The sequence below is a fragment of the Bubalus kerabau genome, chromosome 6 (assembly GCF_029407905.1).
Source record: "Bubalus kerabau isolate K-KA32 ecotype Philippines breed swamp buffalo chromosome 6, PCC_UOA_SB_1v2, whole genome shotgun sequence".
NCBI classification, from domain to species: Eukaryota; Metazoa; Chordata; class Mammalia; order Artiodactyla; family Bovidae; genus Bubalus; species Bubalus kerabau.
Window position 1 is genome coordinate 7,137,588 of NC_073629.1, and position 12,622 is coordinate 7,150,209.

Here is a 12,622-nt window from a genome sequence, read left to right on the forward strand (position 1 = left end):
AAGACCTTAGACTTGTCAAATTTCTCTGAGCACCACCCTTGGTGAATAATTGATGCTCTTCAGTAATGCATTTTTCCCTTCTAGGAACCTCACAGTGGCAGTGGAACATTGCTCTGACTTTATAAAACCTAGGCTGCTACTCTAGTCACCTTTATACAATTGTGCTCCCCTCACCATCTTGCTGCACACTGCTGGGAGAGGCATCCTCATCTGTTAAATAAGGGCTGGACCAGCCTCCTCTCAGCTCCTTCCTTGCCCTTAACACTTGCTGGTCTATCACTGTGCCTCTCACCACTCCAATCCTCTCAACCATGGTTGCTATCTAAGCAGAATCAAGCTATTCTGAACTACTTTCTCCTAGGTACATTTCCAAAGTTAATCCAGTCCTTTCAACGAGTCTAGATGAGAACCCTGAAATAACACACTATCCAATACAATTTCATCTTTCTCTTTAGAAATCTCATTTTCACTGTCAGACCCTAGCCTTTGTCAGCTAGACGCTAGACTTAATTATCTCTCTTAATTAAATTCATTTTGGTAAAGCCATTCTGATGAATGCATTAAGTCTTCATCATAGATACTTTCTGAGATGAGAAAAGAAAGCCTTTGGGAAGGTAGCTTGTACCCTCTTGCCCGCTGCCATGACTCTCTCACCAGGGTATTTGTATGGCTTTTAAGGGTCATCAGGAAGAAGGATTCCACAACAGTTCTCCTGTAGCACCGTGCTGTGAGTAACATCCCTCAAAAGCAGAATGTCCATGTTTGTAACTAAGTCAAGTCTCTGGTGGTGGTTCAGTAACATTACCTCAGGCTCAGTCCTATGTAGAAAATGGAGCTTTGCTGGTCACTCTCCCCTGAATTTAAAGACTTTAGGTTGGAAAAGCATCATTGTAATTTTTGGAATATATTTGTTATTTCAATTTTATGTCTTGCTTAGTCCCTGAATTGTAACCCTTCAATACCGTCCTCTGGTTTCTGGGTAATCAGTACAACCTAAGTGGCTCAAACGGTAAAGAATTTGCCTGCAACGCAGATCTCGGTTTGATCCCTGGGTTGCAGAGATCCCCTGGAATAGGAAATGGCAACCCATTCCAGTATTCTTGCCTGGAGAATTCCATGGACAGAGGAGCCTGGCGGGCCACAGTGCAAGGGGTCACACAGAGTCGGACACCACTGAGCAACTAGCACTTTCATTTTTTTTAATTCAGAATTTATTTTTAGCTGAGGAAGAAGTAATATATAGGAATTTAATGACTGATGAAACAGACCAAAGACATGTGAAAAGAATAAAATCATGAAATATTAGAGTGACTGGAGACTTCAAAAATCTTCTAGTCCAGTTCTCTGTATACTAATGAGGAAGCTGACGGTCCAAGAGGTTTGACCTGTCTGGGGTCAGTCAACATCAGAACAGGATCTAGAATCGTAGACTGCAGTCCAGCATGCTTTCCATATCCACACCACATGGAAAGGGGGCAAATCACCTCAGATTTCCCATTTGGATTTTCCTCTATATGTTAATGATGAAAACGTGTTAATATCTTCTTTGGGATGAATTAACAGCTCCAGTCTATTGAACACAAGTAAGTAGAATAAGGCTAAGAACAGAATCAAAGAAATGCCATCTACAGCTTCAATAGATTTTTCAGATGTTTTGAAATCTGTGGAGTGTTGGATAAGTGGTCTGTGGGGAAGACAATAATCTGCAAATGTTTTGGGAATCCTCCTGGAATGCAAATACATAGAACAGGATTTCATTCCCCAATGGACTTAAACACCCATGGCGGATTCATGTTGATGTATGGCAAAACCAATACAATATTGTAAAGTAATTAGCCTCCAATTAAAATAAATAAATTTATATTAAAAATAAATAAATAAAAATATTTATTTAATAAATAGAAAACATTTTAAAATGCATTTATATATATATATATATATATATATATTTCAGAATCTCTTAATTTTTTTCCTTGTTTGTCTTTTATTTTCATTTTACATTTTTCCAAAGAAAAAGCTCTTGGGTTTACAATAATTTATATAGTTTTCCAGTTTTAATTAATTGGTTTATACATTAATCTTTGATGTTGGAATTAAGTGTCTAGTTCATTTGTTTTATATCTTCCTTTTTTAATAATGAAGAAAATATTCAATACCATGAATTTTATTCAGTGTAGTTTTATATGTATCCCATTTGTTTTGACATATGTAATGTTTTCATTTTCTAAACACTCTGTGGATTCACATTTCTTCTAAATGCTGTATTTTAACTACAATCAGGGCAGAGAGGGAAATGGGCAGTACTTTGCCTAGGAAGCAAAACTCCTCTCTAGAAGACACTGATGACCTGAAAGTCATCTTTTACTTTTTGTTTCAGAAAAGTTAAAACAAGGTGGATATCTGTTCAGCCTCTTAGCCTTAAGAGGACCAACCCTGAGTCATCTCTTGAGAAGTTTTTGGTACCTTCTTATTGCAGAATATGCTTTTGAATAATTTTGACCTGTGATAAACTACACAGGAGTGGCTGGGGACTCAGGAAGATCAAAGTCAATTGAGTTAATATTATAGCTTTATGGGGGTTTTAAAATACATTTTATTATTTGTGGGACTAGAAATTGTCCCAATGATATACAATGAATTGATACGCTTGTTCATAGGTACACATTGGGTATACATCTTATTCACAACACAAATAAATTTTTCTTTGAAGAATACATAGTTTTGCTACTATGCAAATTTCCCTCCTCCCCCAAAAAAACTTGTGAAGGACAATTTGTTATACACAATTGCACACGTTTTACAACTGCCAAAGAACCATTCATGAGCAACACACTGGCAGACCAGGTATATTTTTCTGTTCTTATCATATAACTAATAGTTATTAATCCAGTTAGGAGATATTATCATCCTAACATGTGAGAGTGATGTAATAGACATGCATTTTCTTTCTGACTCCAGTTTCATGCCAAGAATTAACAAATTTTTGTTTACTAGGAAGCCTTAATGGTAAAACAGTTTCCCTTCTTCAGGGTTCCTACATACCTCCTTCTGCAAATAGAGTCTTCCCCCACTGAACCTCAAACTGTCCCAAGAAAGAGACTATTTCTTTTTCATCTGTTTACCCCAGAATCTAGCATTCAGGTTTAACATCTAATCTGGTCACACTTCACATGGACGTTTTCTTCCCTTCTATTCCTTTCTCTCTGAAACATACATGGGATTGAAAAGGCAAAATGACCATTTGCGCTAAGTACCACCATGCCAACAGAGATGTCCTCGATGCTTACATCTAGGGTGCGCTCTCCTGAAAGGCCCTACCCCAGAGAAAATGGAAATCAGGCCTTAAGTCCCCTCCCTAAGCTCTTCTCAGGGTATTACTTAACTCTTCACAGAACTGTCCTTTTCCCAGATCTTTCAGCTTTCATCCAAGTCCTCAATAAAATTTACCTACTCACTCTTAACTACTCTGTAATAATAAACTGATAAAATCACTTCTGCTATTGCATTGAAGACATTAACTTTTTATTGTTTTACTCTCCCTGAGGTAAAATACTTGCATTTTAATGCAGAGTTTGGGGTGATGGCATTTTAGCAAAAACAAATTAAAAACCTAATAACTTACATTTGAGGGCTTAGAAAAGACTTGGGTTAAAAACACACCACCTCACTTGCCTTGAATCTCATTCATTGGATAAAACTCCTCTGGCTAGGCAAAGAGTCACAGAGATCTCAGAATCTGGGCCTGAGGTCTAAAATCCAGATGTTGGCCCAGCCAGAAGTCACAGCAATTTCTCCTGCCTGGCCCCAGTCCTTCTACAAGTTTCTGTTTATAGTTGAGAAAATATAATTGTATGGTCAATGTCTTATTGCTGTTCATCATATCTCCTCCTCCTTCTACCCTAGGTGGCAGAGATATTTATAACTATACATGGCAAAAGTAGGCAACAAAGGATATCATTTGTTCATTTGCAAACATTTTTTGAGCCTGCATATATATAACTGCCAGGTGCTTGGGTGCTGAGATCAGAAAGCTGAGTCACCACCTTGGAGGAGCTTGAGGTCTAATAAGAGAACCAGACACATACACATATAGGTGATCATGGATAAGGAAACAAAGGACTCTGGGAATAGAAGTGTATGGGATCTTTCATCACAGTTTCTCAGTGCTGTGGGCATAGAGAAAATACTCAGAGGGTGGAGACTGGTTCAAAATATAAAGCCCTTTCTTCTTCCATTGAGCATCAGAGCTACCGTGAACCACCCTTACCGACAAGAGCGTGTCCCCTCCCTGAAGAGTGCTGGGCAGAGCCAAGTAATGATGTCCATGGCCCTAGTCACTTCTGCCTTTGTGGGCCCTACCCTTCATAAAACCACATTAAAATTATATTTTACAACCATGTTTGTTAAAAAAGATGAGAATAACTTTGACCCTAAAGCTCATTTCTTTTATTCTGACAGTAAAAGACGTTAAATCATTTCTGTGGGCTTAAAGTATCATGGGTCCCAGACGGTGCACCCAATTTGCATAATGAATATGTCAACTCTGTTGATGAGACAACAGCAACAAAATACATTGAAAAACAGTGACCTAGTCCAACACCCTTATTTACAAATGAAGAAACCACCCGAGAAATGAAGTGACTCATGAAATGCCTGCAGCTAGTTAGCAGTAGAATATGTATTTGAATCCTGTTCTGCTGGCATCACCCTCAGGTTCTTCCCAGCATGCCTTTTCCCTCAATCATGATTTTGGCTTCCATGCCTAACTCCACTGACCTTCATAGTAGTAAAATTCCTGATGCGGTCAAACTCAAACATGATCTCGATGTAACCATTGGTGGCACTCTCGTTTCTCCAGCCCACATAGTCATAGCCCGGCCACACATGGTACTCGTGGGTCTGCGTGAAATCATCCAGGCCAGACACCCCATCAGTCAACTGGCCCAGCCCTTCAGTCATGCTGCTCAAACCAAAAAAGGAGAAGGAAAAAGCAGAGAGGAACTTGGAGTTAATCGCATATTCACAGAAGAGTTTTTAATCCAGTTTCTCCACCCCAGGTTTTGTAAGAGTTGATTATCTTGGAGGTTGAAGAATTATGAAAAATCCAATATAGCTTACAGTACTGACTCATTTATCCTTCATCAATGGGGAACAAAGAATTCCATATAAATGAATTTTACAAAATATTTGATACTTAACTCTATTATAGCAAAGCTTTTAAACACTTTTAAAAATCATTTTATATGAAAAGCTTTCTATGATCTATTGTATCCTTACCTGTTCTTATACTTAACATAATAAGTCTTTATAGAATGATTCAACATTATCAAGTGCATTTGACAAATCCATCCATTGATGAGTAAATAAATGAATGCATAGAATGAATAATGTAGTAGATGGTGGCACTTGCTCATCACTAAATAAATGGTTCCAGAGCTGGTTAGAAATTTTTCTGACTCCACTTTGACTGTATATTGTTATTGTTTGATGAATCAATTCCAGAGCAGCCTGTCTTGCCTTCTACTTCACATCCCCAACAACTTAATTTGATATTAAACTAAAGGGGGAAAAAGTAACCACTGCCAATTTTAAATACTAATTTAACTCTAATTACATTTGTAGAATACTAGATTCATGTAGTAAAATGCATGGGTCACATGAGTATCTCAGGTATTGGATTTCATTTTCTTTTCTAGTTTGGCAGCCTTTCCACTTCTGAGTGTGAGGCTATTGTGAATGGCTGAAATTGCCAGAAGCCTGACTGCTTCTGTTTAAAGTTTGAAGAACATAAAGAGACCTCATTCCTTCTTTTATGGAGGGACAGAATGAGAACACATCATGTGGAGTTTCTCTCTCCTCAAGCTCTGGAAGCTATGTCAGGAGTCTCCCAAATGAAAAGACTCGGATTGTCACCCTCAAGCAATATTCTGTGTGATCCTTGAGGTTACAGGCAAAGCAATGCCATGTAAAATTTGTGAATTACCAAAAAAAAAAAAAAAGATTACAGCGATTGTGCCAAGCTTACAGATATATTTTTAAATATATTTGCTCATTGAAAAATGTTTGGCAAATTATAATATTTATCTACAGGGACTAAAGCCTGGCTCTCCCTTCCAAGGTTTTGCCTTCTTTTTCTTCTCTCTACAGATCAAAAAGGCTAGGACAGCATAAGTTTACTTGTCATGAATGTATTTCCTATTGTCCCCAGAAAAATAAATCCCCATGAAAATCTTCAGGAAAGCAACACAATTAAAAGAAATGCTAATTCAATTCCCTTTAATTGGAATTTAATCAAATGGGGAAAGAGCAAGGAAAGAAACTTTGCCTGTTTACTTTATATACTTTAGGACTGTTAGAATTTCTACAAGAGTATACATTACTTTTAGATTTTTAAAAATTTAAATAAGTAACTTTTGCTACTATGACTGTTTATTTCCTGAGAACTTGAATTAGGTAACTTTGTTATCTTCTCACTCAGCCACACCCCAACTAGATATCTCATGACCTCAATTATGAGGTGGAAGCTGATTATGTCTAAATCTCTGCAATCTTTTTTTTTTACCTTTTCTCTGGGGTCCATCCAGAATCATATTTCTAGTTATCTGCCTTATTTCTCCATCTGAATGTCCTATCAGTTCCTTACATTAATAACCCAAACTGAATCCATCATCATCTGTTTCTAAACTAAATCTTTCACCTAGATTTCCCATTTCTGTCAACTATACTTCTCTTCCATTTCCACTGAGAGTTCCTGGCATATAATAAGCATATATTTGTTGAATGAATACACATCACCTTCATTGTTTGAGTTACCTGGACTACCATGTTTCATCTGACTCTTTTTCTCACATCCAGTGGTCCCTAAGTGAGTACCTCTTTCTCATTCCCATTCTTACAGTCACCATTTTGGCCTGGGTCCTTAACTCTTTTCATGTGACTGAACTTGGAATTAGAATATATCCCCCTCTTATCCTCTCTTTCTATTCAAATCTAGCCTTTGAATAGCTTAATGAATCTACCTAAAGTACAGCTCCCATCGTGTTCTTCTCCAGCTTTAAAAAATCTTCAGCAGCTCATTGTATTGGTGATGTTGATAAAGAAGAACAACTCCCCCTCCTTGTCTCTTCTTCCTGGCCTTGACTCCCTTTTCTCCACATTCTCTCTACAATTTATCATTTGTAGATTTTTAAAATCATGGCCATACTGACGGTTGTGAGGTGATACTTCATTGTAGTTTTGATTTGCATTTCTCTAATAATAAGTGATGTTGAGCACTTTTTCATGTAAGACCAGAAACTATAAAACTCTTAGAGGAAAACATAGGCAGATCATTCTTTGACATAAATCACAGCAAGATCCTTATGACCCCCCTCTTAGGGTAGTGGAAATAAAAATGAACAGATGGGATCTAATTAAACTTAAAAAGCTTTTGCACAGCAAAGGAAGCCATAAACAAGATGAAAAGATGGAAAAATCTACATCCAAGATTACTGCACCCAACAAGGATCTCATTCAAAATTGTTGGAGAAATAAAAAGCTTTACAGACAATCAAAAGTTAAGAGAATTTAGTACCACCAAACCAGCTTTACAACAAATGTTAAAGGGACTTGTATAGTCAAGAAACAGAAGAGAAGGGAAAGATCTACAAAATCAACCCCAAACAATTAAGAAAATGGCAATAGGAACATATCTATCAATAATTACTTTAAATGTAAATGGATTAAATGCTCCAACCAAAAGACACAGACTGGCTGAATGGATACAAAAATAAGACCCATATATATGTCTACAAGAAACCCACTTCAGACCTAAAGATACATATAGACTGAAGGTGAGAGGATGGAAAAATATATTGCATGCAAATGGGAAGCAACAGGAAGCTGGAGTAGCAATCCTCATCAGACAAAATAGACTTTAAAATAAAGAAGATTACAAGAGATAAGGAAGGACACTACATAATGATCAAGGGATCAATCCAAGAGGAAGACATAACAATTGTAAATATCTATGCACCCAACATAGGAGCACCTCAATACATAAGACAAACACTAACAGATATAAAAGGAGACATTGACAGTAACACAATAATAGTAGGAGACTTTAACTCCCCACTCACACCACTGGTCAGATCATCAAAACAGAAAATTAATAAGGAAACACAAGTCTTAAATGATACATTAGATGAGATGGATCTCATTGATATCTTTGGAACATTCCATCCAAATGCAGAAGAATACACCTTCTTTTCAAGTGCACATGGAACATTCTTCAGGATAGACCACATCTTGGGTCACACATCAAACCTCAGTAAATTCAAGAGACTTGAAATCATATCAAGCATCTTCTCCAACCACAACACTGCGACTAGATTGCGGGGAGCCGGTGGGAGGACCTCCGCCCATGGCAAAGGTCATGAGGAACGAGGCTCGACATATGCAAAGGCTGGATCGAGCCTCAGGAGTCCCCCTGGAAATTCTCGAGCATTAACCCCCATAACCAGAGCCTGCCTACTTTACTACTTTGTGTTCTCACCTACACGTCTGACTCTATGGGGGGCTGTCCCCCACCACCTCTTTCAGAGAAGGAGTTAACTTAGAGCTCCAGTTAATAAAAACTCCTGGGCGTGACAAGAGTGTTTTAACCTACAAACTCCTCTGAAGATTCTCTAGCCTGCCTGACAGTCTTGTCCGGCCACATGTGATTGCTCACAGCCTCCCAACCGTGAGAGGCATGAGATGCTTTAAACCTTCTAAAAACAGGTTCTTTAGAGAAATTAGAAAACTATTAGTATAAGTATAATGGGCTGATTAGAAATTGTATTGGTGAAGGGTTTTTCATTTGTTGAGCCAATGTTTGTTGCTAAGTCTCCACATCTCCTGCCCTTACACACATTAATGAATATATAGAAAAAATAAGTATTAACCTTTGATATTAATCACGTTAGACCTTAGGCTAAGTAAATTCTTTCCTTAATTAAAACCCACTACACCCTCACCCTATAGGAATGTAACTTTATCTAGTACCTTCGGAAGGTGGAGTCTTTTTTAAGAATAATCACCCCTGGAGAAATAAGTGTCCTGGTTGACTGACTGCTGTCACAAGGAGAGGGTCATAAACTGTCAGCAGGCCCCCTGGCCAGAAGATGATGTAACACCCCTAAGACCTCTGTATACATTTGTATGAAGCACCTGACTTTGATAAAAGTCAGGACTGCTGACCCTGCGTGACTTTTGCATAACATCTCAGTGTATAAAAGTAGACCATGGAAAATAAAGAATTGGGATCAGTTTCTTGAAATACTGGTCTCCCCATGTCGCTCTCTCTCTCAAACTCTGGCTGAGTCTCCATCTGGAGTGCGGAACCTGCCATGCTTACTAATTATGCCTGGGCTTCTAAGATCCGACCGGGGAGGCCTCAGTGTCTCCTCTCCTTCGAGAGAACGGAAGGATGCCTGCGGCCTACGTAAGTGGTGCAAACTTCTTGTCTTGAAGTTTTATTGGTCTCCCGCGTAAACCAAGCTACTCAGCCTCTTTTCTCCACTGAATTTTCCTACTGAGCTATCCTCATTCTATTACTCTTTACATCTCTAATTAATATCTAATTGAAGCTATTGTATCCTGATCCTCGCCACCGCCATCCCCGCTTCGAACTCTCTGGATCAGCCGGGGCTGGACCTCGGCACTAGATATCAATTACAAGAAAAAACTGTAAAAAATAAAATCAAATGGAGATTAAACAATACATTTCTAAATAACCAACAGGTTACTGAAGAAATCAAAAGAGAAATAAAAAAATTTCTAGAAACAAATGACAATGAAAACACAATAACTCAAAATCTATGGGATGCAGCAAAAGCAGTTCTAAAAAGGAAGTTTATAGCAATACAATCCTACCTCAAGAAAGAAGAAAAACATCAAATAGACAACCTAACTTTACACCTAAAACAACTGGGAAAAGAAGAACAAAAAAAAACCAAAATTAGAAGGAAAAAAATCATAAAGATCAGAGCAGAAATAATCGGGAAAAAATGAAAGAAACAACAGTAAAGATTAGTAAAACTAAAAGTTGGTTCTTGGAGAAGATAAAAAAAATTGACAAACCTTCAGCCAGGCTCATTAAGAAAAAATGAAAGAAGAATAAATTCAACAAAATTATAAATGAAAAAGGAGAGCTTACGACAGACAATGCAAAGATACAAAGGATTGTAAGAGACTACTATAAACAGCTATATAGCAATGAAATGGATAACCTGGAAGAAACAGACGGATTCTTAGAAAGCTTCAATCTTCCAAGACTGAACCAGGAAGAAATAGAAATTATGAACAACCCAATTACAAGCACTGAAATTGAAGCTATGATCAAAAATCTCCCTAAAAACAAAAGCCCAGGACCAGATGGCTTCACAGGATAATTCTATCAAGAGCTAATGCCTATCCTTCTAAAACTATTTCAAAAAACTGCAGAGGAAGGAACACTCCCAAACTCAGTCTATGAGGCCACCATCACCCTGATACCAAAATCAGACAAAGACAATACAAAAAAAGAAAACTACAGGCCAATATCACTGCTGAACATAGATGAAAAAATCCTCAACAAAATTTTAGCAAACAGAATTCAGCAACACATCAAAAAGCACATACACCTTGATCAAGTTGGATTTATTCCAGGAATGCAAGGATTCTTCAATATGTGAATATCAATCAATGTGATACATCATGTTAACAAATTGAAAGATAAAAATCATATGACAGTCTCAATAGATGCAGAAAAAGCCTTTGTCAAAATTCAGCACTCATTTATGATTAAAACTCTTCAAAAAAATGGGCATAGAAGGAACCTACCTCAACATAGTAAAGGCCATATATGGTAAGTCTACAGCAAACATTTTTCTCAATGGTGAAAAACTGAAAGTGTTCCCCTAAGATCAGGAACAAGACAAGTGTGTCCGCATTCATCACCATTATTCAACATAGTTTTGAAAATCCTAGCTACAGCAATCAGAGAAGAAAAAGAAATAAAAAGAATCCAGATTGGAAAAGAAGTAAAGCTCTCATTGTTTGCAGATGACATGATACTGTACCTAAAAAACCCTAAAGATAGTATTAGAAAATTACTAGAGCTAATCGGTGAAATTAGCAAAGTTGCAGGATACAAAATCAATACACAGAAATAACTTGCATTTCTATATACTAACAATGAAATCAGAAAGATAAATTAAGGAATCAATCCCATTCACCATTGCAACAAAAAGAATAAAATATCTAGGAATAAACTTACCTAAGGAGACAAAAGAACTGTACACAGAAAATTATAAGACACTAATGAAAGAAATCAAAGATGACATAAACAGATGGAGAGATAGTCCATGTTCTCGAGTAAGAAGAATCAACATTGTGAAAAATGACTATACTACCAAATGTGACCTACAGATTCAGTGCGATCCCTATCAAATTACCAATGGCATTTTTCACAGAACTAGAACAAAAAATTTCACAATTCATATGGAAACACAGAAGACCCCAAATAGCCAAAGCAGTCTTGAGAAAGAAGAATGGAGCTGGAGAAATCAACCTTCCTGACTTCATATTATACTACAAAGCTACAGTCATCAAGACAGTATGGAACTGGCACAAAAACAGAAATATAAACCAATGGAACAAGATATGAAGCCCAGAAATAAACCCATGCACCTACGGGTACCTTATTTTTTGACTAAGGAGGCAAGAATATACAATGGGGCAAAGACAGCCTCTTCAATAAATGGTGTTGGAAAACTGGACAGATACGTGTAAAAGAATGAAACTAGAACACCTCCTAACACCATACACAAAGATAAACTCAAAATGGATTAAAGACCTAAATGTAAGACCAGAAACTATAAAACTCTTAGAGGAAAACATAGGCAGAACACTCGATGACATAAATCAAAGCAAGATCCTCTATGATCCACCCCTAGAGTAACAGAAATAAAAACAAAAGTGAACAAGTGGGACCTGATTAAACTTAAAAGCTTTTGCATAGCAAAGGAAACTATATGCAAGGTGAAAAGACCACCCTCAGAATGGGAGAAAATAATAGCAAATGAAACAACTGGCAAAGGATTAATTTCCAAAATATACAAGCAGCTCATACAACTCAATGCCAGAAAAACAAACAACCCAATCAAAAAGTGGGGAAAAGACCTAAATAGACATATCTCTAAAGAAGACATACATATGGCTGACAAACATGAGAAGATGCTCAACATCACTTATTATTCAGTTCAGTTCAGTTCATTATTAGAGAAATGCAAATCAAAACTACAATGAGATATCACCTCACAGTGGTCAGAATGGCCATCATTAAAAAGTCTACAAACAATAAATGCTGGAGGGGGTGTGGAGAAAAGGAAACGCTCCTGCACTGTTGGTGGGAATGTAAATTGATACAGCAACTCTGGAAAACAGTACGGAGATTCCTTTAAAAGCTAGGAATAAAACCACCATGTGACCCAGCAATCTCACTCCTAGGCATATACCTTGAGGAAACCAAAATTGAAAAAGACACATGTATCCCATTGTTCATTGCAGCACTATTTACAATAGCTAGAACAAGGAAGCCAGAGAAGGCAATGGCAACCCA

At 37.3% G+C, this 12,622-nt stretch overlaps 1 protein-coding gene across 6 annotated transcripts in view; it reads right to left on the reverse strand.

Annotated features, from left to right (window-relative positions):
* DDR2 (discoidin domain receptor tyrosine kinase 2) overlaps nt 1–12,622 on the reverse strand; it is a 187,497-nt gene that overhangs the window by 28,897 nt on the left and 145,978 nt on the right. For all 6 annotated transcript variants that reach the window (XM_055587247.1, XM_055587245.1, XM_055587246.1 and 3 more), the window contains one exon: nt 4,777–4,960. In XM_055587247.1, coding sequence (XP_055443222.1) covers nt 4,777–4,960 — 184 coding nt within the window. The remainder of the gene's footprint in view (nt 1–4,776; nt 4,961–12,622) is intronic.